This window comes from Lampetra fluviatilis, chromosome 59 (assembly GCF_964198595.1).
Source record: "Lampetra fluviatilis chromosome 59, kcLamFluv1.1, whole genome shotgun sequence".
NCBI classification, from domain to species: Eukaryota; Metazoa; Chordata; class Hyperoartia; order Petromyzontiformes; family Petromyzontidae; genus Lampetra; species Lampetra fluviatilis.
The window spans coordinates 2579252-2606721 of record NC_136333.1 but is presented as its reverse complement, the minus strand read 5'-3'; the positions used below and the strand labels follow the sequence as shown (position 1 = coordinate 2606721).

The following is a 27470-nucleotide window of genomic DNA, read 5'->3' as shown; positions in this document are numbered from 1 at the left end:
CTTTGTTTGACAGATGTCCAGTAGGGGGCATGGGGTTAGAACGTTACCACAACAGAGACATGCGGAGCCACGCACGGAGACACGCGCGGAGACACGCAGAGACACGCAGAGACACGCAGAGACACGTGCAGAGACACGCAGAGACACACAGAGACACGTGCGGAGACACGCAGAGACACACCGAGACCCACAGAGACACGTAGAGACACACAGAGATACACAGAGACACGTGCGGAGACACGCAGAGACACACAGATACCCACAGAGACACGCAGAGACACACAGAGACACGGAGAGACACACCGAGACACGTAGAGACACAGACAGAGACACACAGAGACACGCAGAGACACACAGAGACACGTGCGGAGACACGCAGAGACACACAGAGACACGTGCGGAGACACGCAGACACACACAGAGACCCACAGAGACACGCAGAGACACACAGAGACACACAGAGACACGGAGAGACACACCGAGACACGTAGAGACAGAGACAGAGACACACAGAGACACGCAGAGACACACAGAGACACGTGCAGAGACACGCAGAGACACACAGAGACCCACAGAGACACGTAGAGACACACAGACACACAGAGACACGTGCGGAGACACGCAGAGACACACAGAGACCCACAGAGACACGCAGAGACACACAGAGACACGCAGAGACACGTGCAGAGACACGCAGAGACACACAGAGACACGTGCGGAGACACGCAGAGACACACCGAGACCCACAGAGACACGTAGAGACACACAGAGACACACAGAGACACGTGCGGAGACACGCAGAGACACACAGAGACACACAGAGACACGGAGAGACACACCGAGACACGTAGAGACACAGACAGAGACACACAGAGACACACGCAGAGACACACAGAGACACGTGCGGAGACACGCAGAGACACACAGAGACCCACAGAGACACGTAGAGACACACAGAGACACGTGTGGAGACACGCAGAGACACACAGAGACCCACAGAGACACGCAGAGACACACAGAGACACACAGAGACACGGAGAGACACACCGAGACACGTAGAGACACAGACAGAGACACACAGAGACACACACAGAGACACGCAGAGACACGTGCAGAGACACGCAGAGACACACAGAGACCCACAGAGACCCACAGAGACACGTAGAGACACACGGAGACACGCAGAGACATGCAGAGACACGTAGAGATACACAGAGACACGCAGAGACACGCAGAGACTCACAGAGACTCACAGAGACACGTAGAGACACGTAGAGACACACAGAGACACACAGAGACCTACAGAGACACACAGTGACACACAGACACACAGAGACACACAGAGACACGCAGAGACACACAGAGACTCACGCAGGGACACACGTAGAGACACGCAGAGACACACAGAGACACACAGGGACACGTATAGATACACAGAGACACACTCGGACGACACGCACAAACACAATCGGAGTGCAAAATATAGGAAAGGCAAGCGAATTAACCTTTGCGTGTCCTCTAAATCCGTCGTCGTCATCATGTTCTATCCACTGCTGCGTGAAGATCAACGCGATGATGATGACAATGATATCCTCTGACTTGTGCACTTGCGTGTGTGTGTGTCACCTATGGGGAGCGGTGGTGCAGCGGTTAGCGCCACTCTGCGCTACGAACCCGGCGACCCGAGTTCGATTCCCGCTCACGGCCACTAACACCGGCGACGATTATCTGAACCGGTCAAGGACCTCCCCTAGGTCGACTCGGCCTCAAATGAGTACCCGGTACGACGTGTAAACATCGCCACTGGGGAGACAAAGGCGGCCGGGCGTGGGGCTGGCCACCCACCCCCTCGTGTGCCGTGCCGGCCTTCACAGGTGCTGCTCGCTCAGAGCACTTGCCCCGACAGTCTGTTGAGGCTATACGGGGGGGGGGGGGGGGCGGGGGACCTTTGTCTTTGTGTCACCATCTAATCCACGCAATCCTCTCCTCTATCCCTCAGCGTAAAACACTAAAAGATGTAACCCGGCAACTTCTCCGCGTCCGTTGACTTTTGCTCCCCCTTCTCGGCTGTCCGTCCGCCAGGACACGAACCGCCGCGCTGTGAGGGAGCATGACTTGGACTTTCTACGTTTTATTTATATCTCTCTCTCCCCGTGTCTCTCTCTCCCCGTGTCTCTCTCCCCGTGTCTCTCTCCCCGTGTCTCTCTCCCCGTGTCTCTCTCTCCCCGTGTCTCTCTCTCCCCGTGTCTCTCTCTCCCCGTGTCTCTCTCTCCCCGTGTCTCTCTCTCCCCGTGTCTCTCTCTCCCCGTGTCTCTCTCTCCCCGTGTCTCTCTCTCCCCGTGTCTCTCTCTCCCCGTGGCTCTCTCTCCCCGTGTCTCTCTCTCCCCGTGTCTCTCTCTCCGTGTCTCTCTCTCCCCGTGTCTCTCTCTCCCCGTGGCTCTCTCTCCGTGTCTCTCTCTCCCCGTGTCTCTCTCTCCCCGTGTCTCTCTCTCCCCGTGTCTCTCTCTCCCCGTGTCTCTCTCTCCCCGTGTCTCTCTCTCCCCGTGTCTCTCTCTCCCCGTGTCTCTCTCTCCCCGTGTCTCTCTCCGCGTGTCTCTCTCTCCCCGTGTCTCTCTATCCCCGTGTCTCTCTCTCCCCGTGTCTCTCTCTCCCCGTGTCTCTCTCTCCCCGTGTCTCTCTCTCCCCGTGTCTCTCTCTCCCCGTGTCTCTCTCTCCCCGTGTCTCTCTCTCCCTCCTGTTTCTCGCTTCGTGTCTCTCTCTCCCCGTGTCTCTCTCTCCCCGTGTCTCTCTCTCCCCGTGTCTCTCTCTCCCCGTGTCTCTCTCTCCCCGTGTCTCTCTCTCCCCGTGTCTCTCTCTCCCCGTGTCTCTCTCTCCCCGTGTCTCTCTCTCCCCGTCTCTCTCTCCCCGTGTCTCTCTCTCCCCGTGTCTCTCTCTCCCCGTGGCTCTCTCTCCCCGTGTCTCTCTCTCCCCGTGTCTCTCTCTCCCCGTGTCTCTCTCTCTCCCCGTGTCTCTCTCTCCCCGTGGCTCTCTCTCCCCATGTCTCTCTCTCCCCGTGTCTCTCTCTCCCCGTGTCTCTCTCTCCCCGTGTCTCTCTCTCCCCGTGTCTCTCTCTCCCCGTGTCTCTCTCTCCCCGTGTCTCTCTCTCCCCGTGTCTCTCTCTCCCCGTGTCTCTCTCTCCCCGTGTCTCTCTCTCCCCGTCTCTCTCTCCCCGTGTCTCTCTCTCCCCGTGTCTCTCTCCCCGTGTCTCTCTCTCCCTCCTGTTTCTCGCTTCGTGTCTCTCTCTCCCCGTGTCTCTCTCTCCCCGTGTCTCTCTCTCCCCGTGTCTCTCTCTCCCCGTGTCTCTCTCTCCCCGTGTCTCTCTCTCCCCGTGTCTCTCTCTCCCCGTGTCTCTCTCTCCCCGTGTCTCTCTCCCCGTGTCTCTCTCCCCGTGTCTCTCTCTCCCTCCTGTTTCTCACTCCGTGTCTCTCTCTCCCCGTGTCTCTCTCTCCCCGTGTCTCTCTCCCCGTGTCTCTCTCTCCCCGTGTCTCTCTCCCCGTGTCTCTCTCCCCGTGTCTCTCTCTACCCCGTGTCTCTCTCCCCGTGTCTCTCTCCCCGTGTCTCTCTCCCCGTGTCTCTCTCCCCCCGTGTCTCTCTCCCCGTGTCTCTCTCCCCGTGTCTCTCTCCCCGTGTCTCTCACTCCGTGTCTTTCTCCCCGTGTCTCTCTCCCCGTGTCTCTCTCCCCGTGTCTCTCTCCCCTGTTTCTCACTCCGTGTCTCTCTCTCCCCCTGTTTCTCACTCCCGTGTTTCTCTCTCCCCGTGTCTCTCTCTCCCCGTGTCTCTCTCTCTCCGTGTCTCTCCCCCGTGTCTCGCACTCGTGTCTCTCACTCCGTGTCTCTCTCCGTGTCTCTCTCTCCCCCGTGTCTCTTTCTCCCCCGTGTCTCTCCCCCGTGTCTCTCACCCCGTGTCTCTCCCCCGTGTCTCTCTCCCCGTGTCTCTCACTCCATGTGTCTGTCTCCCCTCTGTCTCTCCCGTGTCTCTCTCTCTCCGTGTCTCTCACTCTGTGTCTCTCCCCCGTGTCTCTCTCTCCGTGTCTCTCTCCCCCCTGTCTCTCCCCTGTCTCTCACTCCGTCTCTCTGTCTCTCCCGTGTCTCTCTCTGTGTCTCTCTCTGTGTCTCTTTCTGTGTCTCTCTCTGTGTTTCTCTCTCCGTGTGTCTCTCTCTCATTCGTTCCGAGTCGGACGTCACTCGGGCAAAAATAGCCATCGGGTGTGGAAACTGTTGCTGGATCACGGCCCCGGGGGAGTGGATGGAGGGGGGGGGAGTGGATGGAGGGGTGGGAGTGGATGGAGGTGGGGGATGATAGGAGAACGAGTGACAGTCCGGGAGCGTGACGCTAAGAATATCTCCCCTTGGACAGCTGTGAGTGGGAGCTGTGAGTGGGAGCTGTGAGTGGGGGCTGTGAGTGGGGGCTGTGAGTGGGGGCTGTGAGTGGGGGCTGTGAGTGGGGGCTGTGAGTGGGAGCTGTGAGTGAGAGCTGTGAGTGGGGGCTGTGAGTGGGGGCTGTGAGTGAGAGCTGTGAGTGGGAGCTGTGAGTGGGGGCTGTGAGTGGGGGCTGTGAGTGGGGGCTGTGAGTGGGAGCTGTGAGTGGGGGTTGTGAGTGAGAGCTGTGAGTGGGAGCTGTGAGTGGGGGCTGTGAGTGGGGGCTGTGAGTGGGGGCTGTGAGTGGGGGCTGTGAGTGGGAGCTGTGAGTGGGGGCTGTGAGTGGGGGTTGTGAGTGGGGGCTGTGAGTGGGAGCTGTGAGTGGGAGCTGTGAGTGGGGGCTGTGAGTGGGGGCTGTGAGTGGGAGCTGTGAGTGGGGGCTGTGAGTGGGAGCTGTGAGTGGGAGCTGTGAGTGGGAGCTGTGAGTGGGAGCTGTGAGTGGGAGCTGTGAGTGGGAGCTGTGAGTGGGAGCTGTGAGTGGGAGCTGTGAGTGGGAGCTGTGAGTGGGAGCTGTGAGTGGGAGCTGTGAGTGGGGGCTGTGAGTGGGGGCTGTGAGTGGGGGCTGTGAGTGGGGGCTGTGAGTGGGAGCTGTGAGTGGGAGCTGTGAGTGGGGGCTGTGAGTGGGGGCTGTGAGTGGGGGCTGTGAGTGGGAGCTGTGAGTGGGAGCTGTGAGTGAGAGCTGTGAGTGGGGGCTGTGAGTGGGGGCTGTGAGTGAGAGCTGTGAGTGGGAGCTGTGAGTGGGAGCTGTGAGTGGGGGCTGTGAGTGGGGGCTGTGAGTGGGGGCTGTGAGTGGGGGCTGTGAGTGGGAGCTGTGAGTGAGAGCTGTGAGTGGGAGCTGTGAGTGGGAGCTGTGAGTGAGAGCTGTGAGTGGGGGCTGTGAGTGGGGGTTGTGAGTGGGGGCTGTGAGTGGGAGCTGTGAGTGGGAGCTGTGAGTGGGGGCTGTGAGTGGGGGCTGTGAGTGGGAGCTGTGAGTGGGGGCTGTGAGTGCGGGCTGTGAGTGGGAGCTGTGAGTGGGAGCTGTGAGTGGGAGCTGTGAGTGGGGGCTGTGAGTGGGAGCTGTGAGTGGGAGCTGTGAGTGGGGGCTGTGAGTGGGGGCTGTGCGTGGGAGCTGTGAGTGGGGGCTGTGAGTGGGAGCTGTGAGTGGGAGCTGTGCGTGGGAGCTGTGAGTGGGGACTGTGAGTGGGAGCTGTGAGTGGGGGCTGTGCGTGGGAGCTGTGAGTGGGGGCTGTGAGTGGGGGCTGTGAGTGGGGACTGTGAGTGGGGACTGTGAGTGGGAGCTGTGAGTGGGGGCTGTGAGTGGGAGCTGTGAGTGGGGGCTGTGAGTGGGGGCTGTGAGTGGGGGCTGTGAGTGGGAGCTGTGCGTGGGAGCTGTGAGTGGGAGCTGTGAGTGGGGGCTGTGAGTGGGAGCTGTGAGTGGGGGCTGTGAGTGGGAGCTGTGAGTGGGAGCTGTGCGTGGGGGCTGTGCGTGGGGGCTGTGAGTGGGAGCTGTGAGTGGGAGCTGTGAGTGGGAGCTGTGAGTGAGAGCTGTGAGTGAGAGCTGTGAGTGGGGGCTGTGAGTGGGAGCTGTGAGTGGGGGCTGTGAGTGGGGGCTGTGAGTGGGAGCTGTGAGTGGGAGCTGTGAGTGGGGGCTGTGAGTGGGAGCTGTGAGTGGGGGCTGTGAGTGGGAGCTGTGAGTGGGGGCTGTGAGTGGGAGCTGTGAGTGGGAGCTGTGAGCGGGAGCTGTGAGCGGGAGCTGTGCGCGGGAGCTGTGAGCGGGAGCTGTGAGTGGGGGCTGTGAGTGGGAGCTGTGCGTGGCAGCTGTGCGTGGGAGCTGTGAGTGGGAGCTGTCAGTGGGGGCTGTGAGTGGGAGCTGTGCGTGGGAGCTGTGCGTGGGAGCTGTGCGTGGGGGCTGTGCGTGGGGGCTGTGCGTGGGAGCTGTGCGTGGGAGCTGTGAGTGGGAGCTGTGCGTGGGAGCTGTGAGTGGGAGCTGTGCGTGGGAGCTGTGCGTGGGAGCTGTGAGTGGGAGCTGTGAGTGGGGGCTGTGAATGGGGGCTGTGCGTGGGAGCTGTGCGTGGGAGCTGTGCGTGGGAGCTGTGAGTGGGAGCTGTGCGTGGGGGCTGTGCGTGGGAGCTGTGCGTGGGGGCTGTGCTTGGGGGTTGTGCGTGGGAGCTGTGCGTGGGAGCTGTGCGTGGGAGCTGTGAGTGGGAGCTGTGCGTGGGAGCTGTGCGTGGGAGCTGTGCTTGGGGGCTGTGCGTGGGAGCTGTGCGTGGGAGCTGTGCGTGGGAGCTGTGAGTGGGAGCTGTGAGTGGGAGCTGTGCGTGGGAGCTGTGCGTGGGAGCTGTGAGTGGGAGCTGTGAGTGGGAGCTGTGCGTGGGAGCTGTGAGTGGGAGCTGTGAGTGGGAGCTGTGAGTGGGGGCTGTGAGTGGGAGCTGTGCGTGGGAGCTGTGCGTGGGAGCTGTGCGTGGGAGCTGTGAGTGGGAGCTGTGCGTGGGGGCTGTGCGTGGGGGCTGTGCGTGGGAGCTGTGCTTGGGGGCTGTGCGTGGGAGCTGTGCGTGGGAGCTCTGAGTGGGGGCTGTGCGTGGGAGCTGTGCATGGGAGCTGTGCTTGGGGGCTGTGCGTGGGAGCTGTGCGTGGGAGCTGTGCGTGGGAGCTGTGAGTGGGAGCTGTGAGTGGGAGCTGTGAGTGGGGGCTGTGAGTGGGGGCTGTGAGTGGGAGCTGTGCATGGGGGCTGTGCGTGGGAGCTGTGAGTGGGAGCTGTGCATGGGGGCTGTGAGTGGGAGCTGTGCATGGGAGCTGTGCGTGGGAGCTGTGCATGGGAGCTGTGAGTGGGAGCTGTGAGTGGGAGCTGTGAGTGGGAGCTGTGCGTGGGAGCTGTGCTTGGGGGCTGTGAGTGGGAGCTGTGAGTGGGGACTGTGAGTGGGAGCTGTGCGTGGGAGCTGTGCATGGGGGCTGTGCGTGGGAGCTGTGCGTGGGAGCTGTGCGTGGGAGCTGTGCTTGGGGGCTGTGCATGGGAGCTGTGAGTGGGAGCTGTGCGTGGGAGCTGTGCTTGGGGGCTGTGAGTGGGAGCTGTGAGTGGGGGCTGTGCGTGGGAGCTGTGCGTGGGAGCTGTGAGTGGGAGCTGTGAGTGGGGGCTGTGAGTGGGAGCTGTGCGTGGGAGCTGTGAGTGGGAGCTGTGAGTGGGGGCTGTGAGTGGGAGCTGTGAGTGGGGGCTGTGCGTGGGAGCTGTGCGTGGGAGCTGTGAGTGGGAGCTGTGAGTGGGGGCTGTGAGTGGGAGCTGTGCGTGGGAGCTGTGAGTGGGAGCTGTGCGTGGGAGCTGTGAGTGGGAGTTGTGAGTGGGAGCTGTGAGTGGGAGCTGTGCGTGGGAGCTGTGAGTGGGAGCTGTGAGTGGGGGCTGTGAGTGGGAGCTGTGAGTGGGAGTTGTGCGTGGGTGCTGTGAGTGGGAGCTGTGAGTGGGGACTGTGCGTGGGGGCTGTGAGTAGGAGCTGTGAGTGGGGGCTGTGAGTGGGAGCTGTGAGTGGGGGCTGTGAGTGGGAGCTGTGAGTGGGGGCTGTGAGTGGGAGCTGTGAGTGGGGTCTGTGAGTGGGAGCTGTGAGTGGGGGCTGTGAGTGGGAGCTGTGAGTGGGAGCTGTGAGTGGGAGCTGTGAGTGGGGGCTGTGAGTGGGGGCTGTGAGTGGGAGCTGTGAGTGGGGGCTGTGAGTGGGAGCTGTGAGTGGGGGCTGTGCGTGGGAGCTGTGCGTGGGGGCTGTGAGTGGGGGCTGTGAGTGGGGGCTGTGAGTGGGAGCTGTGAGTGGGAGCTGTGAGTGGGAGCTGTGAGTGGGAGCTGTGAGTGGGAGCTGTGAGTGGGGGCTGTGAGTGGGAGCTGTGCGTGGGAGCTGTGAGTGGGAGCTTTGAGTGGGGGCTGTGAGTGGGGGCTGTGAGTCGGAGCTGTGAGTGGGAGCTGTGAGTGGGGGCTGTGAGTGGGGGCTGTGAGTGGGAGCTGTGCGTGGGAGCTGTGAGTGGGAGCTGTGAGTGGGGGCTGTGAGTGGGGGCTGTGAGTGGGGGCTGTGAGTGGGAGCTGTGAGTGGGAGCTGTGAGTGGGGGCTGTGAGTGGGAGCTGTGAGTGGGGGCTGTGAGTGGGAGCTGTGCGTGGGAGCTGTGCTTGGGGGCTGTGCGTGGGAGCTGTGCGTGGGAGCTGTGCGTGGGAGCTGTGAGTGGGGGCTGTGCGTGGGAGCTGTGCTTGGGGGCTGTGCGTGGGAGCTGTGCGTGGGAGCTGTGCGTGGGAGCTGTGAGTGGGAGCTGTGAGTGGGGGCTGTGAGTGGGAGCTGTGCATGGGGGCTGTGAGTGGGAGCTGTGCATGGGGGCTGTGCGTGGGAGCTGTGAGTGGGAGCTGTGAGTGGGGGCTGTGCGTGGGAGCTGTGCGTGGGAGCTGTGAGTGGGGGCTGTGCGTGGGAGCTGTGCGTGGGAGCTGTGCTTGGGGGCTGTGCGTGGGAGCTGTGCTTGGTGGCTGTGCGTGGGAGCTGTGCGTGGGAGCTGTGCGTGGGAGCTGTGAGTGGGAGCTGTGAGTGGGAGCTGTGAGTAGGGACTGTGAGTGGGAGCTGTGCGTGGGAGCTGTGCCTGGGGGCTGTGCGTGGGAGCTGTGCGTGGGAGCTGTGAGTGGTAGCTGTGAGTGGGAGCTGTGCGTGGGAGCTGTGCGTGGGAGCTGTGCTTGGGGGCTGTGCGTGGGAGCTGTGAGTGGGAGCTGTGCTTGGGGGCTGTGAGTGGGAGCTGTGAGTGGGGGCTGTGTGTGGGAGCTGTGCGTGGGAGCTGTGCGTGGGAGCTGTGCGTGGGAGCTGTGCGTGGGAGCTGTGAGTGGGAGCTGTGAGTGGGAGCTGTGAGTGGGAGCTGTGAGTGGGAGCTGTGAGTGGGAGCTGTGAGTGGGAGCTGTGAGTGGGAGCTGTGAGTGGGGGCTGTGAGTGGGGGCTGTGAGTGGGAGTTGTGCGTGGGAGCTGTGAGTGGGAGCTGTGAGTGGGAGCTGTGAGTGGGAGCTGTGAGTCGGAGCTGTGAGTGGGAGCTGTGAGTGGGAGTTATGCGTGGGAGCTGTGAGTGGGAGCTGTGAGTGGGGGCTGTCAGTGGGAGCTGTGCGTGGGAGCTGTGCTTGGGGGCTGTGCGTGGGAGCTGTGCGTGGGAGCTGTGCGTGGGAGCTGTGAGTGGGGGCTGTGCGTGGGAGCTGTGCTTGGGGGCTGTGCGTGGGAGCTGTGCGTGGGAGCTGTGCGTGGGAGCTGTGAGTGGGAGCTGTGAGTGGGGGCTGTGAGTGGGAGCTGTGCATGGGGGCTGTGAGTGGGAGCTGTGCATGCGGGCTGTGCGTGGGAGCTGTGAGTGGGAGCTGTGAGTGGGGGCTGTGCGTGGGAGCTGTGCGTGGGAGCTGTGAGTGGGAGCTGTGAGTGGGGGCTGTGCGTGGGAGCTGTGCGTGGGAGCTGTGCTTGGGGGCTGTGCGTGGGAGCTGTGCATTGGGGGCTGTGCGTGGGAGCTGTGCGTGGGAGCTGTGCGTGGGAGCTGTGAGTGGGAGCTGTGAGTGGGAGCTGTGAGTAGGGACTGTGAGTGGGAGCTGTGCGTGGGAGCTGTGCCTGGGGGCTGTGCGTGGGAGCTGTGCGTGGGAGCTGTGAGTGGTAGCTGTGAGTGGGAGCTGTGCGTGGGAGCTGTGCGTGGGAGCTGTGCTTGGGGGCTGTGCGTGGGAGCTGTGAGTGGGAGCTGTGCTTGGGGGCTGTGAGTGGGAGCTGTGAGTGGGGGCTGTGTGTGGGAGCTGTGCGTGGGAGCTGTGCGTGGGAGCTGTGCGTGGGAGCTGTGAGTGGGAGCTGTGCGTGGGAGCTGTGAGTGGGAGCTGTGAGTGGGAGCTGTGAGTGGGAGCTGTGAGTGGGAGCTGTGAGTGGGAGCTGTGAGTGGGAGCTGTGAGTGGGAGCTGTGAGTGGGGGCTGTGAGTGGGGGCTGTGAGTGGGAGTTGTGCGTGGGAGCTGTGAGTGGGAGCTGTGAGTCGGAGCTGTGAGTGGGAGCTGTGAGTGGGAGTTGTGCGTGGGAGCTGTGAGTGGGAGTTGTGCGTGGGAGCTGTGAGTGGGAGCTGTGCGTGGGAGCTGTGAGTGGGGGCAGTGAGTGGGGGCTGTGAGTGGAAGCTGTGCGTGGGAGCTGTGAGTGGGAGCTGTGAGTGGGAGCTGTGAGATGGGAGTTGTGCGTGGGAGCTGTGAGTGGGAGCTGTGAGTGGGGGCTGTGAGTGGGAGCTGTGAGTGGGGGCTGTGAGTGGGGGCTGTGAGTGGGGGCTGTGAGATGGGAGTTGTGCGTGGGAGCTGTGAGTGGGAGCTGTGAGTGGGAGCTGTGAGTGGGAGCTGTGAGTGGGAGCTGTGAGTGGGGGCTGTGAGTGGGAGCTGTGAGTGGGGGCTGTGAGTGGGAGCTGTGAGTGGGGGCTGTGCGTGGGGGCTGTGATTGGGGGCTGTGAGTGGGAGCTGTGCGTGGGGGCTGTGAGTAGGGGCTGTGAGTGGGGGCTGTGAGTGGGAGCTGTGAGTGGGGGCTGTGAGTGGGAGCTGTGAGTGGGGGCTGTGAGTGGGAGCTGTGAGTGGGAGCTGTGAGTGGGGGCTGTGAGTGGGAGCTGTGAGTGGGAGCTGTGAGTGGGGGCTGTGAGTGGGAGCTGTGAGTGGGGGCTGTGAGTGGGAGCTGTGAGTGGGAGCTGTGAGTGGGAGCTGTGAATGGGAGCTGTGAGTGGGGGCTGTGAGTGGGGGCTGTGCGTGGGAGCTGTGCGTGGTGGCTGTGAGTGGGGGCTGTGAGTGGGGGCTGTGAGTGGGAGCTGTGAGTGGGAGCTGTGAGTGGGAGCTGTGCGTGGGAGCTGTGAGTGGGAGCTGTGAGTGGGAGCTGTGAGTGGGAGCTGTGAGTGGGGGCTGTGAGTGGGGGCTGTGAGTGGGAGCTGTGCGTGGGAGCTGTGAGTGGGAGCTGTGAGTGGGGGCTGTGAGTGGGGGCTGTGAGTGATGGCTGTGAGTGGGGGCTGTGAGTGGGAGCTGTGAGTGGGAGCTGTGAGTGGGAGCTGTGAGTGGGAGCTGTGAGTGGGAGCTGTGAGTGGGGGCTGTGAGTGGGAGCTGTGAGTGGGAGCTGTGAGTGGGGGCTGTGAGTGGGAGCTGTGAGTGGGAGCTGTGAGTGGGAGCTGTGAGTGGGAGCTGTGAGTCGGGGCTGTGAGTGGGAGCTGTGCGTGGGAGCTGTGAGTGGGGGCTGTGAGTGGGGGCTGTGAGTGGGAGCTGTGAGTGGGAGCTGTGAGTGGGAGCTGTGAGTGGGAGCTGTGAGTGGGAGCTGTGAGTCGGGGCTGTGAGTGGGGGCTGTGAGTGGGAGCTGTGAGTGGGGGCTGTGAGTGGGGGCTGTGAGTGGGAGCTGTGAGTGGGGGCTGTGAGTGGGAGCTGTGAGTGGGAGCTGTGAGTGGGAGCTGTGAGTGGGAGCTGTGCGTGGGAGCTGTGAGTTGGGGCTGTGAGTGGGGGCTGTGAGTGGGAGCTGTGCGTGGGAGCTGTGAGTGGGAGCTGTGAGTGGGAGCTGTGAGTGGGAGCTGTGAGTGGGAGCTGTGCTCTGAGCAGCGCACGAGACGCCGCGACCGCCCCCGCCGCTTGCATCTCCCTCCGTCGTCGGACCCGGGGGCTCGAACCCCCCCCCCCTCTTCCTCCACGCCCCCCACGAACACCACGTGCTCCCATAACGCCACAGTAGTCGTCGTCGCTGCGTGCCCCCCCCCACCACCACACACCTCCCCAAGTATAAAAACCACATAATTGTTGTTTTTACCTTTTTATCTGGCAACAAAACTGACACCTTTTTTACGAGGAGTCGTGTTTGCATAGACCACAATACCTGCAGTCATAATGCAAACAAAAAACATAACTCTGATAATGTATGCACTGTCCTTGAAGTTGTGGGGGGGGGGGGTAAAGCACAGTCTGCGAGAGAACGCACGAGATGCGTGAGGCGCGCGGTGGGTAGCGTCACAGAAGCATCCAGCAGCATCCCCACCCCCCCAAACGCCGAGGCGCGCGACGATGCGCCGTTGCCGCTGGCGCGACGTGGTCACGTTTCGGGGGGGGGGGGGGGGACCGCTGTTTGCGACGCGCGGTGTCGGGGATGAATCGACTGACGCTGCTGCTGTTGTTGATGCTGCTGCTGCTGCTGCTGTTGATGCTGCTGCTGCTGCTGCTGTTGCTGTTGATGCTGCTGCTGCTGCTGCTGTTGCTGCTGCTGTTGCTGCTGCTGTTGCTGCTGTTGTTGCTGCTGCTGCTGTTGATGCTGCTGCTGCTGCTGCTGTTGCTGCTGCTGTTGCTGCTGTTGCTGCTGTTGATGCTGCTGCTGCTGACGCTGCTGTTGCTGCTGCTGCTGTTGCTGCTGACGCTGCTGTTGATGCTGTTGTTGCTCATGCTGTTGTTGCTGCTGCTGTTGCTGCTGCTGACGCTGCTGTTGATGCTGTTGATGCTGTTGTTGCTGTTGCTGCTGTTGCTGCTGTTGATGCTGTTGATGCTGTTGATGCTGCTGCTGCTGACGCTGCTGTTGATGCTGTTGCTGCTGACGCTGCTGTTGATGCTGTTGATGCTGTTGTTGCTGTTGCTGCTGTTGATGCTGTTGATGCTGTTGCTGCTGTTGATGCTGTTGATGCTGTTGTTGCTGTTGTTGCTGTTGATGCTGTTGCTGCTGTTGTTGCTGTTGCTGCTGTTGATGCTGTTGCTGCTGACGCTGCTGTTGATGCTGTTGATGCTGTTGTTGCTGTTGATGCTGTTGATGCTGTTGTTGCTGTTGATGCTGTTGATGCTGTTGCTGCTGCTGCTGCTGTTGATGCTGTTGATGCTGTTGATGCTGTTGATGCTGTTGATGCTGTTGCTGCTGCTGCTGCTGACGCTGCTGTTGATGCTGTTGTTGCTGCTGCTGTTGCTGCTGTTGCTGCTGTTGCTGCTGTTGCTGCTGTTGTTGCTGCTGCTGTTGATGCTGTTGATGCTGACGCTGCTGTTGCTGCTGTTGTTGCTGCTGCTGTTGTTGCTGCTGCTGTTGCTGCTGTTGCTGCTGTTGCTGCTGTTGATGCTGTTGATGCTGCTGCTGCTGTTGCTGCTGACGCTGCTGCAGCTGCTGCTGCTGCTGCTGGCGTTGTGCCGAAGCGCCACCCCGTGGCCGAGCTTCGTGCTCGGCGCAGCGCTCTGCCGAGGGAATTTGAAGTGTCGCGCCAAACGACGCGCGGTGTCATACAAATAATCAATACCAATAACAAAAACACTCATTAATAATAAGCCAAAATAATAACAATGGTAATAATCAATAATAAATCACAACAATCGATGACAACAGCAGCAATTACCAATAACAATCGATAACAACAACACTGAGTTCAGCCTTGGTCCCACGTACCCACGGTCCCGTCTGTCCGCCCAGACCAGAGGTCGCAAACGGGTTTTGATTCCTTACCCGTACCCGGCCGCACCAGGGTCGCAAACGGCTACCCGTACCCGGCTGGGTACGGATAGCCGGGTATCGGGTAGGGTACGGGTATCGGGTAGGGTGCGGGTATCGGGTAGGGTACGGGTATCGGGTAGGGTACGGGTATCGGGTAGGGTACGGGTATGGGGTAGGGTGCGGGTATCGGGTAGGGTGCGGGTATCGGGTAGGGTACGGGTATCGGGTAGGGTACGGGTATCGGGTAGGGTGCGGGTATCGGGTAGGGTGCGGGTATCGGGTAGGGTGCGGGTATCGGGTAGGGTACGGGTATCGGGTAGGGTACGGGTATCGGGTAGGGTACGGGTATGGGGTAGGGTGCGGGTATGGGGTAGGGTACGGGTATCGGGTAGGGTGCGGGTATCGGGTAGGGTACGGGTATCGGGTAGGGTACGGGTATCGGGTACCCAGCTGCGACCTCTGGCCCAGACCCACGTGGTGGTGGTGGATCCTCGACTTCCGCTCCTCCGGCCCAGGCCATGAGACAACTTGTCGCTCTACACGGGGCGGGAGCGGCAGGGACCCTTCTCGAGTCCGGTGCCTAAAACGTCGAACTCCCTCTCTTTTTTTCTTACGATCAGTGGAAACAAGAAGATGCTCGGTGTAGTCGGCACTTTGCTTCGTTCATCATTTCGTAATTTTTTTTTTAACAGGACCCTGCGGGGTGGGCTGGTAGGAACGAATAACCAAAGAACATAAACATAATGTATTATTACACTTGTTTAGCCAGGAAAGCCTCACTGAGTGTAAAGGTTTTTGTAGGGTCCTGCCAAGTGTTTGCAGTAGGGGGCGATGCTGCTACACCTAATCGGACAATACGAAGGGAGAGTTTGAGGCCTAGTTCTAGGCTTTAGGCCTAGCTGTAGGCGTTAGGCCGCTGTGAGTTAATTTGTAATTGAAATGTTTTAATTATTTATGTAAAAGCTTTACATGTAAATGTTTCTATTTAAAAGCATCAGGGAATGTAACATTGTTAAACATTAACTCCCTTGCACACACGCGGGGGTACGATACGAAGGGAGAGTGATAGGCGTAGTTCGAGGCTTTAGGCCTAACTGTAGGCTTTAGGGTGCTGTGAGTTATTTTTTTATTTCAAAGTTTTAATTAAAAGCTATCTCAGGGAATTATAAAGGAATGTTACACTTGTTTAGCCAGGAAAGCCTCATTAATTTAAATGTTTTAATTAAAAGCTCTCTGAGGGAATTATAAGGGAATGTTACACTTGTTTAGCCAGGAAAGCGTCACTGAGTCTAAAGGTTTTGTAGGGTCATGCCAAGTGTTTCCAGTAGGGGGCGATGGTGCTACACGGTCGGACGGACGGATGATATAATCTATTGTAGGCTGGTCCACTTCGTTCCTACCAGTATAACTTTGCTTTATGTAAACCCCCACCTCTCGCTCACTCTCTCGCTCAATCTCTCGCTCTCTCTCTCGCTCTCTCTCGCTCTGCACGCAACCCTTCTCGCAGTCCGACGGCCTCCGACAGGTAGCTCATATCAGCATGCAGAGCTCCCCGTCATCTGCCACCGAGCACACGGCCTCCTCTATCGCCCACTGCTCTCTCTCTCTCTGCGGGACGGCCCTCAGAATTGGCGCCGAAGAGTTCGGGAAACTTTTCGAGTTTTCCTTTCTCGGCTTAATCCTTGGGTCGCGTCCCCGCGTGATCCCCCACGCACACGTGGTGGTGGTGGTCCTGACTTTCATCGCGAGGAGGGTTCCACCTAACGTCGAGCATCGCGACGCCACTCCACCTTGGAAGTCGGGGGCGTTTTTCTTGTTTTTCATTTTAACTCTGAAAATCAACGGGATGGACAGGAAGTGATCTCGGAGTTCGGGGGACACGGCAACGGCACGAGCCGGGAGCCCGGCCGCTCGGAATCCGGCTCGGGGAGCCGCGGGGGTGGAGTGGAGGAGGAGGAGCAAGAGGATGAGCAGGAGGTGTGGGCGAGCGCGGAGGTTGGTGGACGCGCCAGGTCGTCGCCCCGACTCGACCCCCGGCACCGATGGGAAGAGCCACCGCCGCCGCCGCCGGCACCGGAGCGACCGGGCGCGGTGGAGGAGATCCGCTCTCGCGTGATGGACTCGGCGGACTTGTTTGGGGCGAGTCAGCCGGAGCCGGGGGACGCGGCGACGTCGCCCGTCCGCGGGAAGTCGCCCCGCAAAGTCCACCTGGGTAAGACGCGCGCGGCGAACGTGTTGATGGCGGCGATGGCGGCGATGTTGACGATGTTGATGTTGACGACGATGATGTTGACGATGTTGACGATGTTTGACGATGATGACGATGTTGACGGTGTTGACGATGTTTGACGACGATGATGTCAATGTCCACGACGGTGATGTAGATGTTGACTACGGCAACGATGACGGCGATGTTGGCGACGATGTTGACGATGTTGACGATGTTGACGATGATGATGTTGATGACGATGATGTTGATGTCGTTGTCCACGACGGTGATGTAGATGTTGACTACGATGGCGGCGATGTTGGCGATGTTGACGACGATGATGTAGATGTTCACTACGACGACGACGATGATGTTGACGACGTTGACGACGTTGGCTACATCGACGATGACGACAGTGTCGATGATGTCACCCCCCACCCCACCCCCGCCTACTCCCCTCCACCCCCCCCACCCCCCTCCCTCCCCCGGCGGCAGGCTTCGAGGTCTCGGAGGAGGACGTGTCGAGCCACGACGAGGCGGCTCGCCTCGTGCCGCGGCTGCGCAAGCGCCAAGCCCGGGCCGCCGCGCCGCCCGCCCGCACGCTCGGCCGGGCCGACGGCGGCGGCGGCGGTGACGACGTAGACACAGCCGCGGCAGCCGCGGTGGAGGAGGAGCGGAGGGGCGGCGGTGGCGTCAGCGGCGGCATCATCAACAAGTGCATCCTCGCCATCCTCGTCGTCCTCGCCGTCCACATGCTCTTCTCGCGGATACTCGGCGAGTGCTCGCATCGGACAACCGCCACGGGAAGAGCGCGGGGGGGGGCATGGGGGGGGGGGGCGCGGGGGGGGCGGCCCCCCCACATGAACGCCGCGAGCTGGACGGCCACGGCGTGCCTCTCCTCTAGCGGACATCGATTCTGAAGAGAATTCACGAGGGCATTTAGGCACTCACCCTCCCACCCCCCACCCCGCCTCCGTTCCCCCACCCCCCCACCCCCCCTTCTCCTGCCGGGGTTATCGGAGCTCAGGCAGACGCCGGGGGGAGCTGTCGAGTTTTCGAGTAGTGTAGTGTATAATAGTGTAGTGTGTAGTAGTGTAGTGTATAGTAGTGTATAGTGTAGTGTATGGTAGTGTAGTGTATAGTAGTGTAGTGTATAGTAGTGTAGTGTATAGTGTAGTGTATGGTAGTGTAGTGTATAGTAGTGTAGTGTATAGTATACTATGTAGTGTATAGTAGAGTAGTGTATAGTAGTGTAGTGTGTATAGTAGTGTAGTAGTGTAGTGTATAGTAGTGTAGTGTATTGTAGTGTATTGTAGTGTAGTGTATAGTGTATAGTAGAGTAGTTTATAGTAGTGTAGTTTATAGTAGAGGAATGTAATGTATAGTGTAGTTTATAGGAGGGGAGTGTATAGTAGTGTAGTGTATAATAGTGTAGTGTATAGTAGTGTATAGTAGTGTAGTGTATAGTAGTGTAGTTTATAGTAGTGTAGTGTATATTGTAGTGTATAGTAGCGTAGTTTATAGTAAGCATACCTATCAACCCATACGGTTTACCCCGTACCCTTGTATGGGAAATTTTAGTTTAAAAAAACAACCCGCACAAGTAGAACACACAAGTCTACTTGTGTGTGTGTGTGTTTCCCCCTGGTGATGGGACTGTGTCTGTGCAGGATAAACGTTGAGATGTGTGAGGCCTCTGCGCTCCCCAGGCCTCTTCCACCCCGGCGACGACTGGGCCAGGGACGGTGACGGTGACGACGGCGGGTTCCTGGCCGGCGACGAGGCGGAGACGACACAGGAACAGCAGGTGGTGGGGGAGGGGGGGGCTCGCACAGAGAGAACGTCGGTGTGGTGGTGATGGTGGTGGTAGATATGGTGGTGAATATGATGGTGGTGATGGTGATGATGATGGTGGTGATGGTGGTGATGGTGGTGGTGAATGTGAAGGTGGTGGATATGGTGGTGGTGGAGGATATGGTGGATATGGTAGGGGTGGTGGTGGTGGTGGTGGTGGATGTGGTGGTGGTGGAGGAGGTGGTGGAGGTGGTGGTGGTGGTAGTGGAAGAGGTGGTGGATATGGTGGTGGTAGTGGTGGAGGTGGTGGAGGTGGTGGAGGTGGTGGTGGTGGTAGTGGAGGAGGTGGTGGATATGCTGCTGGTGGCGGTGGTGGAGGTGGTGGATATGCTGGTGGTGGTGATGACGAACCTTGCCTTTCTGCCGCTTCAGACCTACTGGTGGAACATCTTTGGCGGTGGTGAGCCGGACGTGGCGGAGCCGGCGCTGCCACCGGAGCCGGGGGCACCTGAGTCGGCGTCGTCGGCGTCGTCGTCGTCGGAGGAGGAGGAGGAGGGGCGTTCACGTCTCTTGGATGTCGCCGCACGGAGAGGCCCCAAGTTGGCGGGCGACGAGCGGCCGGGCGACCCTGAGGGGGGTGACGCCGCCGGCGCCGCCGAAGACGCGAACGTCTCGGATTCCGACGAATCGGAGGGAGAAGAAGAAGCAGAAGAAGAAGCAGAAGCAGCAGAAGCAGGAGCAGGAGGTGGCGCGTCACGCGGGGCGACGCCGCAGGCTCCCGAGGCCGGCCCCGCGCGCCCCGCGAGGCCTCCGCATCGCCGGCGCTCCCCGGGGGAAGGCGGCGAGGCCGGCCAGCGGGCCGGGCGGCCGCGGTCGGGCGGCGATTCCCCGGACGGCTCGCGACGGGGCGGCGGGGAGGGACGGCGAGCGCCGGGGAAGCCCGGCAAGGGCGGTGGTGGCGGAGGGGCGTCGGCGCGTCCGCACGAAGGCCGCCGCGACGAGAGGGGCGACCGCGGCGAGCAGAAGAAGCGTCACGGCCCCGAGGGACGCGGAGCCGCCCGGAGCGAGCGTCACGGCAAGCAGCGGTCGCCCCCCGCGCACGAGGATAGCGACCGGGGGGCGGAGAAGCGGGAGAAGCAGGAGCGGGAGAAGCGGGAGAAGCAGGAGAAGCGGTTCCACGTGCGTGCCCCCGAGAACTGCAGCGGCGTGGAGGCCTGCGCCGCCCAGGAGTTCCTGCGCCTCTTCGGCAAGTCGCGGGGCCCCGTGAGCGCCGGCGACTTCGCCCCGCTGCTCAAGGCCTACGCCGACAGGCTGCGGGGCTTCCAGGGCTGGGAGGCGCTGGACCGGCGCGTGGCACCCTACTTCTCGCCCGCCACGGGCCTCTTTGCGCACGAGCGGGCGCTCTTCCGCGACTTTGTGGAGGCCGTGGAGCACTTCCTGGAGGACCACGCGCAGCAGGAGCTCGGCTACCTCGACGACGACGACCTCGGCGAGGAGTTCGACGACTTCCTCTTCCGCGGGCTGCTCGGCGACGAGGACTACGAGCGCTCGAAGTGAGCGGCGGGCCCCCCCCCCCACCCCCTCCACCCCCCCCACCCCCCCCCACCCCCCCCCACCCCCCCCCACCCCCTCCACCCCCCCCACCCCTCCCCCACCCCCCCCCACCCCCTCCACCCCCCCCCCCCCCCCCACCCCTCCCCCACCCCCCCCACCCGTGGCACCCGCCGGGTCCGTCCCGTGGACCTCCTGCCAGCGGCTGAGCCTTCGACACTTTGTGTGATGGCCTCAAAGTGCACCTGGCCTGGCACCGGCGTTATGGTGGCTTCACCCCCACTTAGTGGCGCCGGCGGTGGTTGGGAGCGGTGGTGCAGCGGTTACCGCTCTGCGCTTCCCGCTCACGGCCAACACCGGCGGTGATTATCCGAATCGGTCCTGGGCCTCCCCTCGGTCGGTGTGCAAACATTGCCGTTGGGGAGACAAAGGCGGCCGGGCGTGGCGCTGGCCACCCACCCCCTCGTGTGCCACAGTGCCGGCCTTCGTAGGTGCCGGCCTTCGGTCTGTCAAGGCTGCACGGTGGGGGGGGTCAGGGGATCTTTGTTGTGATCCCAATCGAGTGGCTTTGAAGGGGATTTGTCATCGCTGGGGATGATTGTGGCCGGGAGTTGAGCGCCCGTCTCAGATGTCTCGTCTTTCTCTCTCCGCAGGAAAGCGAAGAAGCAAAGAACCAGGGGGGAGGCGGACACCAAGTCAAGAGGACGCTAGCGGAGGGCTGACGCCCTGGCTGCTCGCGCGTCTCTCACCTCCTCCTCACCCTCCTCACCTCCCCACCCTCCTCACCCTCCTCACCCTCGGCTAGACGCCTTGCCTTAGAACAACAGCGCGACCTCTTGACCTGACCCTGGGCTTGCCCTAGCAGGGTGGAGAGAGCGAGAGAGATTTAAAGCACCCATCCCATCGCGGCGTCGCGTAGGGGCGGCTTTCATCCAGCTGTGCGTTAATCACGGCTGATGATGATGATGATGATGACGACGACGACGACGATGATGATAATACCACCAAAAGTGACCCAACAATTTTCGAAGGGGTTGGAGGGTGGTGGGGGGGGGGGTGGTTGTGGGTGCGGTAGGCACAGGTCAGCCACTGCAGGATGGGGGTTAGGGTTCGGATCCCGGGTTTAAGGGGGTGTCAGCTACAGAGCCCTGCTCGGCCACTGTGGGTCACTCTACGTGCTCGTGTGTTCGGTCGGCTGGTGCGCTTCGTGAATCGGCGTGCGGTCGGTGATTCTGGTTCGCCGGTGTGGTTGTGACGAACGCTGGGCAAGCGGGTTGGTGATGTCGATAGACCCTACGGGCAGGGCAGGGGGATGGGTTGTCTGGTTGACCACGTGGTTTCAGGGATAGTGGCACATCTGGTGTCTGGCCAGCTTGGTAAGTGTGCGTGGGTAGAGGGTCTGGTTGACCACGTGGGTTCAGGGATAGTGGCACAGCTGGTGTCTCTGGCCAGCGTGGTAAGTGTGCGTGGGTAGAGGGTCTGGTTGACCACGTGGGTTCAGGGATAGTGGCACAGCTGGTGTCTCTGGCCAGCGTGGTAAGTGTGCGTGGGTAGAGGGTCTGGTTGACCACGTGGGTTCAGGGATAGTGGCACAGCTGGTGTCTCTGGCCAGCTTGGTGAGTGTGCGTGGGTAGAGGGTCTGGTTGACCACGTGGGCTCTGGGATAGTGGCACAGCTGGTGTCTCTGGTCATCTCGGTAAGTGTGCGTGGGTAGAGGGTCTGGTTGACCACGTGGGTTCAGGGATAGTGCCACAGCTGGTGTCTCTGTCCAGCTTGGTAAGTGTGCGTGGGTAGAGGGCAGAGGGTCAGGTCGGCCGGCGTGAGAGCGAGGTTGTCCATCGCGAAATTGCGAAGCTAATTAACGTCGCCCAATCTCCCACCCCCTCCACCTCCCCCCTCCCCCCACCACCACGTTGCCTTTTCAATCCACAAGAATGGACGTCAAGCCGAGGAGAAGTACACTTTGGTATTGGCGGTGTGATCTCGTGGCACAAGGCTGCCACAGATGATCGTTAACGTCATTATTGTTGTTGTCGTTGTGATGATAATTTACTAAGCTTGTTTTGTCCGGCAAAGCCTCACCGGTTATCGAGACTCCTTCATCAGGAGGCTCCTGTCAACGATTATTAGTTCACTTTTTTTCCTCCTTCCCAGTAGGGGATGACGATTGCTGCTGTTGTGTTTCCCCCCCTCCCCTCCTCTCTCCTCCAGATGGAGTAGTTTCTGTGAGAGCACTTTTATTTAAAATTATAATAATAATTATTATTGTCTGTCTGTTTAACCACGTGGGCTTTATATTAGTGCGTGCCTTTAAACCCGCCACCACCCGACACGGCCGAGTAGTGAGGGCTTGTGAACAGCACGTGCCAACGTACTGGCGTGCTGGACTAGCGACGAATTAGCCGCGTTGTGTTCACGTGACAACCCTCACTAGTTGTTGGCCGTGCCGTGTGATGGCGGGTTTAACGACACATTTATATACTCTTAGTTCTGTCGGTAAAGTCACGTAGGTAAAAAATTAAATTAAAATTTATAAAAATAAAACAATAAAATCACGACGTTTCGGAGGCAACACAAGTCTCCGTCATCAGGTGGGACCGTCACAGCCAGATTTGCTGCATAAAAAAAAATCAGATTTGCTGCTTCACTTGATGCAGCAGGCTGTCACGGTCCCACCTGATGACGGAGACTTGTGTTGCCTCCGAAACGTCGTGATTTTATTGTTTTATTTTTATTAATTTTAATTTCATTTTTTACCTACATGGTGACTTTACCGAAAGAACTAAGAGTATGAATCCTTGCAGTCACGAAAGCTTAAAATCTAGACACATTTATATATTTACGCGGCGCCGGTAGCGACACGTGCGGGCGAAGCGAGCGCCGCGTGGTATCGTCGTCACAGGCGGTGTTTGGTGGTGTTTTGTTGTTGTTCTTTACGTCCACGCGCGCCCGGGGCCTTGCACCGTGAGGCTGGGTGATGGGGGCGTGAGACTGATTAGGGATGGGCCAGGCCTCTAGTACTGGTTGCCTAGGTGATTAGCGATGGGCCAGGCCTAGTACTGGTTGCCTAGGTGATTAGGGATGAGCCAGGCCTAGTCCTGGTTACCTAGGTGATGAGGGATGGACCAGGCCTCGTACTGGTTACCTAGGTGATTAGGGATGAGCCAGGCCTCGTACTGGTTACCTAGGTGATTAGGGATGGACCAGGCCTCGTACTGGTTGCCAAGTGATTGGGGATTGACCAGGCCTAGTACTGGTTGCCTAGGTGATTAGGGATGAACCAGGCCTAGTACTGGTTGCCTAGGTGATTAGGGATGAACCAGGCCTCGTACTGGTTACCTAGGTGATTAGGGATGGACCAGGCCTCGTACTGGTTGCCTAGGTGATTGGGGATTGGCCAGGCCTAGTACTGGTTGCCTAGGTGATTAGGGATGAACCAGGCCTAGTACTGGTTGCCTAGGTGATGAGGGATGGACCAGGCCTAGTACTGGTCACCTAGGTGATGAGGGATGGACCAGGCCTAGTACTGGTTACCTAGGTGATTAGGGATGAGCCAGGCCTAGTACTGGTTACCTAGGTGATTAGGGATGGGCCAGGCCTAGTACTGGTTGCCTAGGTGATGAGGGATGGGTACAAGTCGTTAGGGAGGTGACATTCACTTATTAGCCTCTTTAATCATCAGCCAGTAGCCAGTCGCTCGGTCCACCACCGTAATTATCAAGAGGAGCGATCAGTCGGACGGAAGCCTTTCTGTTGGCATCCATCAAAGCGGGATTTTGAAGCCGCAGTTTTTGCTGTTGTACGTATTTGGGTCGTATCTGGGTACGAGCGAGTGTGAACCTCGTGATCTGAACGGAACGTTGCCCTCTAGTTGGTGGGGGGGGGAGGGGGGAATTTCGCGGCAGCCATTTCCGGCGACGATTGCTCGCAACATTCACCGGGAAATCAAAACCTCCGTGGTTCGAGCCGCAGCCTTTATTGGAATCCGCGAGTGAGGGGGGGAGAGACTCGCACGTATGGAGCGTGTGACGTGGGATATTTTGGCAGGGACTCTACTTAGGAACGAGTTGGTTTCTAGAGTTTTGTTTGTAAGTGGATTTGTTCGTAAGTCCAACTTTACTCCTGACGACCCCAAATATGTTGTACGGTACGTACAGTCAGCATGGAGAATGGCTTTACAAGTTGTATAATCTCCTGTAGATGTAAACGCCAGCGGTTCTTCACGTTCTGCCGATGTAGATGCCGCCACCACCGCCATCTATTGCATTGCGCGCGCGGTTGAACTTACGACTCTCGGTCCGAACCGGCAACTGGACGTATGGACGGGTTTGTTCGTATCTCTGAAAGTTCTTAAGTCAAATGTTCGTAAGTCGAATGTTCGTAAGTCGATGAGTCCCTGCCCTTGTAACCCGTTTGGCTAAAACTGTACAGCAAGTCCTGGGTTTACCGCAGCAGTCGTAAGTGGACGCGTGCCTGAAAAGTGCCGCGTCGGGCGAAAAAACTGCGTGAAGCGAAAGTTGTTTTCCCCGTAAATAACGATTTGATATAAAAACTCGGCAAGATGCGGTGGGCTACTGGGCACGCGCGGTGAGATGGCGAGACGGATACACCGAGGGCCGCCGCCGCCGCCGCCACCGCCGCGTAACTTTGTCACGAGCTGCATCGCCGTACCGCTCAGCCGCGCGGCTCAAGAAGTAAGAAAGTAGTTCGTCGTCGAGCGCTCAGAAAACGCTTCAAAACAACGCGCGCCTAGCAACGGCGCCGCGCCTGGCAACGGCGCCGCGCCTGGCTACAGCGCCGCGCCTAGCAACGGAGCTTAGCAACGGCGCCGCGCCTAGCAACGGCGCCGCGCCTAGCAACGGCGCCGCGCCTAGCAACGGCGCCGCGCCTAGCAACGGCGTCGCGCCTGGAAACGGCGTCGCGCCTGGAAACGGCGCCATGCTAAAAAAAATAATCCGGCAATAAGCATCGTCGTCGTCATCATCGTCGTCATCACGCCGTTGATGTATTTCGTTTTTCAGCAGCCGATCGTAGAGGATTGTTGCCATGGTGCATCTTCCCAGGTGCCCCCCGCACTCCCCCCCCAGATAGCCGCTTGTGCAAAGTTCCTCAAACAAGTCGGGAGGGAGGGGGGGGAGGGGCGGATTAATTTTTTATTTTTAACTCCCAAAACTTTTTCCCCCCCCCCACCAAACAATCTCACTTCCTAGAATTTCCTTAGAGAACGCCAGCAAACCCACACACACACCCCACACACACCCACACAAACCCACACACACCCCACACACACATCCACACAAACCCACACACACCCCACACACACATCCACACAAACCCACACACATCCACGCAAACCCACACAAACCCACGCAAACCCACACACACCCCCCACACACATCCACACACACCCAGACACACCCACACACACCCCACACACCCACACCCCCCCCACACACACACAAACCCACCCCCCACACACACATCCACACACACCCAGACACACCCACACACACCCCCCACACACATCCACACACACCCACACACACCCCCCACACACATCCACACACACCCAGACACACCCCACACACCCCACACACCCACACCCCCCCCACACACACACAAACCCACACCCCACACACACATCCACACACACCCAGACACACCCACACACACCCCCCACACACATCCACACACACCCAGACACACCCACACACACCCACACACACACCCACACACACCCCCCACACACATCCACACACACCCAGACACACCCACACACACCCCACACACACATTCACACAAACCCACACACACACCCCACACACCCCCACACACCCCCCCACACACATCCACCACCACCGCCACCCCGAACGGATTCTGAAAATCATCTACCGGCTTATTCCGTGTTAACAACTTTGGCTGGGGGCGGGGGGGCGGGGGGGGGGGCCCTGACTGAGCTTTGTAGCTCATCGGATTCCTCCGGCGTATAAATATTCTGATTACGATTCTGAAAGTTTTCGTCCTTCAAAACGGCAGCCCAGAGGGGCGGGGGGGGGTTGCGATCGGATTCCGCTGGTGAATAGGGGAACTCCCCCCTCTTACACTTCACCCACTACTGCTGCTGCTACTACTACTGAGTTATGTTGTTAATTATAACCGGGTGGTTGGTTGTGGTGGTTGGTGGTGGTTGGTGGTGGTTGTGGTTGGTGGTTGTTGGTGGTGGTTGTGGTTGGTGGTTGGTGGTTGGTTGTGGTTTGTGGTTGGTTGTGGTTGGTGGTGGTGGTGGTTGTGGTTGGTTGTGGTTAGTGGTGGTGGTTGTGGTTGGTGGTGGTTGGTTGTGGTTGGTGGTGGTGGTGATTGTGGTTGGTTGTGGTTGGTGGTGGTGGTTGTGGTTGGTTGTGGTTGGTGGTGGTTGTGGTTGGTTGTGGTTGGTGGTGGTGGTTGGTTGTGGTGGTGGTTGTGGTTGGTTGTGGTTGGTGGTGGTGGCGGTGGTGGTGGCGGCTACTCTGCTGGCAAGCAGCCGCCCCATCCATAGTCCAGCACTGTGGGGGGCAGCGGCGAGCGAGGGGGGTGCGGGTGGATGCAAAGAACAGACGAAGATCCCCCGTGTAGCCTTGACCAGCCTGTTGGGGCAAGTGCAGTTAGCGAGTAGCACCTATGCAGGCGGGAATAATACACGGCCGCCTTTGACTCCCTGGTGGTGGCTGAGTCGACCTAGGGGAGGCCCAGCACCGGTTCACATAAAAGTCACCGGTGTTGGCCGTGAGCGGGAATCGAACCCGGGGTCGCCGGGTTCGTAGCGGCGGCGTAGCGCTGACCGCTGCATTGTTGCTCCGCCAAAAAAACCGATGTTGATTAAACTCCACCTCCCCCTCCTCCTCCCTCCCTCCCTTCCTTTAGCCGCGGGTTGGGTGCCGTGGAAGAGCCGTGTCACCCTTCCCCTGGTCTCTCGTGGCAGGAGAAGAGCGACTCACAGCAAACACAATGCAGGACCAGCACCTGTTTCCGTCTGCACGGGGAGCGGAGGGGAGGGATAGAGCGTTGCTCCCTCCCTCCCCTCTTTTACTCGCTCGCTCGCGGATTTTCTCCGGGTTGCACCGGTTTCCTCCTCTGCCACGTGCGTAAACAACACGCACTTGATGCAGCAAATCTGGCTGTGACGGTCCCACCTGATGACGGAGACTTGTGTTGCCTCCGAAACGTCGTGAGTTTTATTTTTTATTAATTTTAATTTCATTTTTTACCTACGTGGTGACTTTACCGAAAGAACTAAGAGTGTGAATCCTTGCAGTCACGAAAGCTTCAAATCTAGAATTAAACAACACTCGTCGTTAACCGGGCCGTGGACACCTTTCGTACGTAGGGGACCGCAGAGCTTGGAGGGGGGGGTGGGTTTGGGGGGCGCAACCCGTTGGTATCTGCGGGTGCTGCGGCCGCATTCGGCGAAGCGATCGCCGCGTTCATCCGAAGTCCGCGTGCCCATCTCGCGAGCGGCGTCGGCCGCGTGTTGCCGGGGGTCATTCGCGTTGTTGTTGTTTTTCTCCCCCTCCCCTCCCCTCCCCACGCACGCGAGGTGTGGACTCTTCCTGATGGCCTAAATAAATCGCAATAACAAATTAGCGGAAACGCCGCCCGCCGCCCACCCCGCATTCGTCTTCTAGCAACTTGCCTCCAGACACACAACAACAACAATAACCGCCATTCGCCACTCGGTGGCGGTGACGTCACCACGACGCTTGTGCCAGGCCATGTGCACCTTGAGGCTTCCACGTGAAGTGTCGAACGCCCGCTGGCAGGAGGTCACGGGGCAGACCCAGCAGGTGCCACTCGTCGACTGACTGAGATGACCGAGACGACTGGCTGATGCACCACCTGTGCCCCCTACTGTGCCAACTTGCTGTGCTTTAGCCACCCGGCGCTCCGCTCGCTGTTGTGAGCGTCGCTCCTCTGCCCTCCGTTGTTGCTGGAGGGCGACTGCCTCCAACTGCCCAGCAGCGTCCTTCACGAGCCTCCTCCACAGAGGCCGATCTTGACACCGCTGGTACCAGTCATCGGCAAGTCCACTCAGCTCCACG

The 27470-nt window shown here is 59.9% G+C and overlaps 1 protein-coding gene across 1 annotated transcript in view; it reads left to right on the top strand.

Moving 5' to 3' along the window:
• Positions 1–27025, top strand: part of PBXIP1 (PBX homeobox interacting protein 1) — a 49680-nt gene extending 22655 nt beyond the window's left edge. Inside the window, exons 4-8 of the mRNA XM_078880860.1 lie at positions 15696–16053; positions 16546–16824; positions 17760–17857; positions 18277–19397; positions 20049–27025. Of these exons, the coding sequence (XP_078736986.1) occupies positions 15696–16053; positions 16546–16824; positions 17760–17857; positions 18277–19397; positions 20049–20106 (1914 nt within the window). The 3' untranslated portion in view covers positions 20107–27025. The remainder of the gene's footprint in view (positions 1–15695; positions 16054–16545; positions 16825–17759; positions 17858–18276; positions 19398–20048) is intronic.
• The last annotated feature ends 445 nt before the right edge of the window (positions 27026–27470 follow it).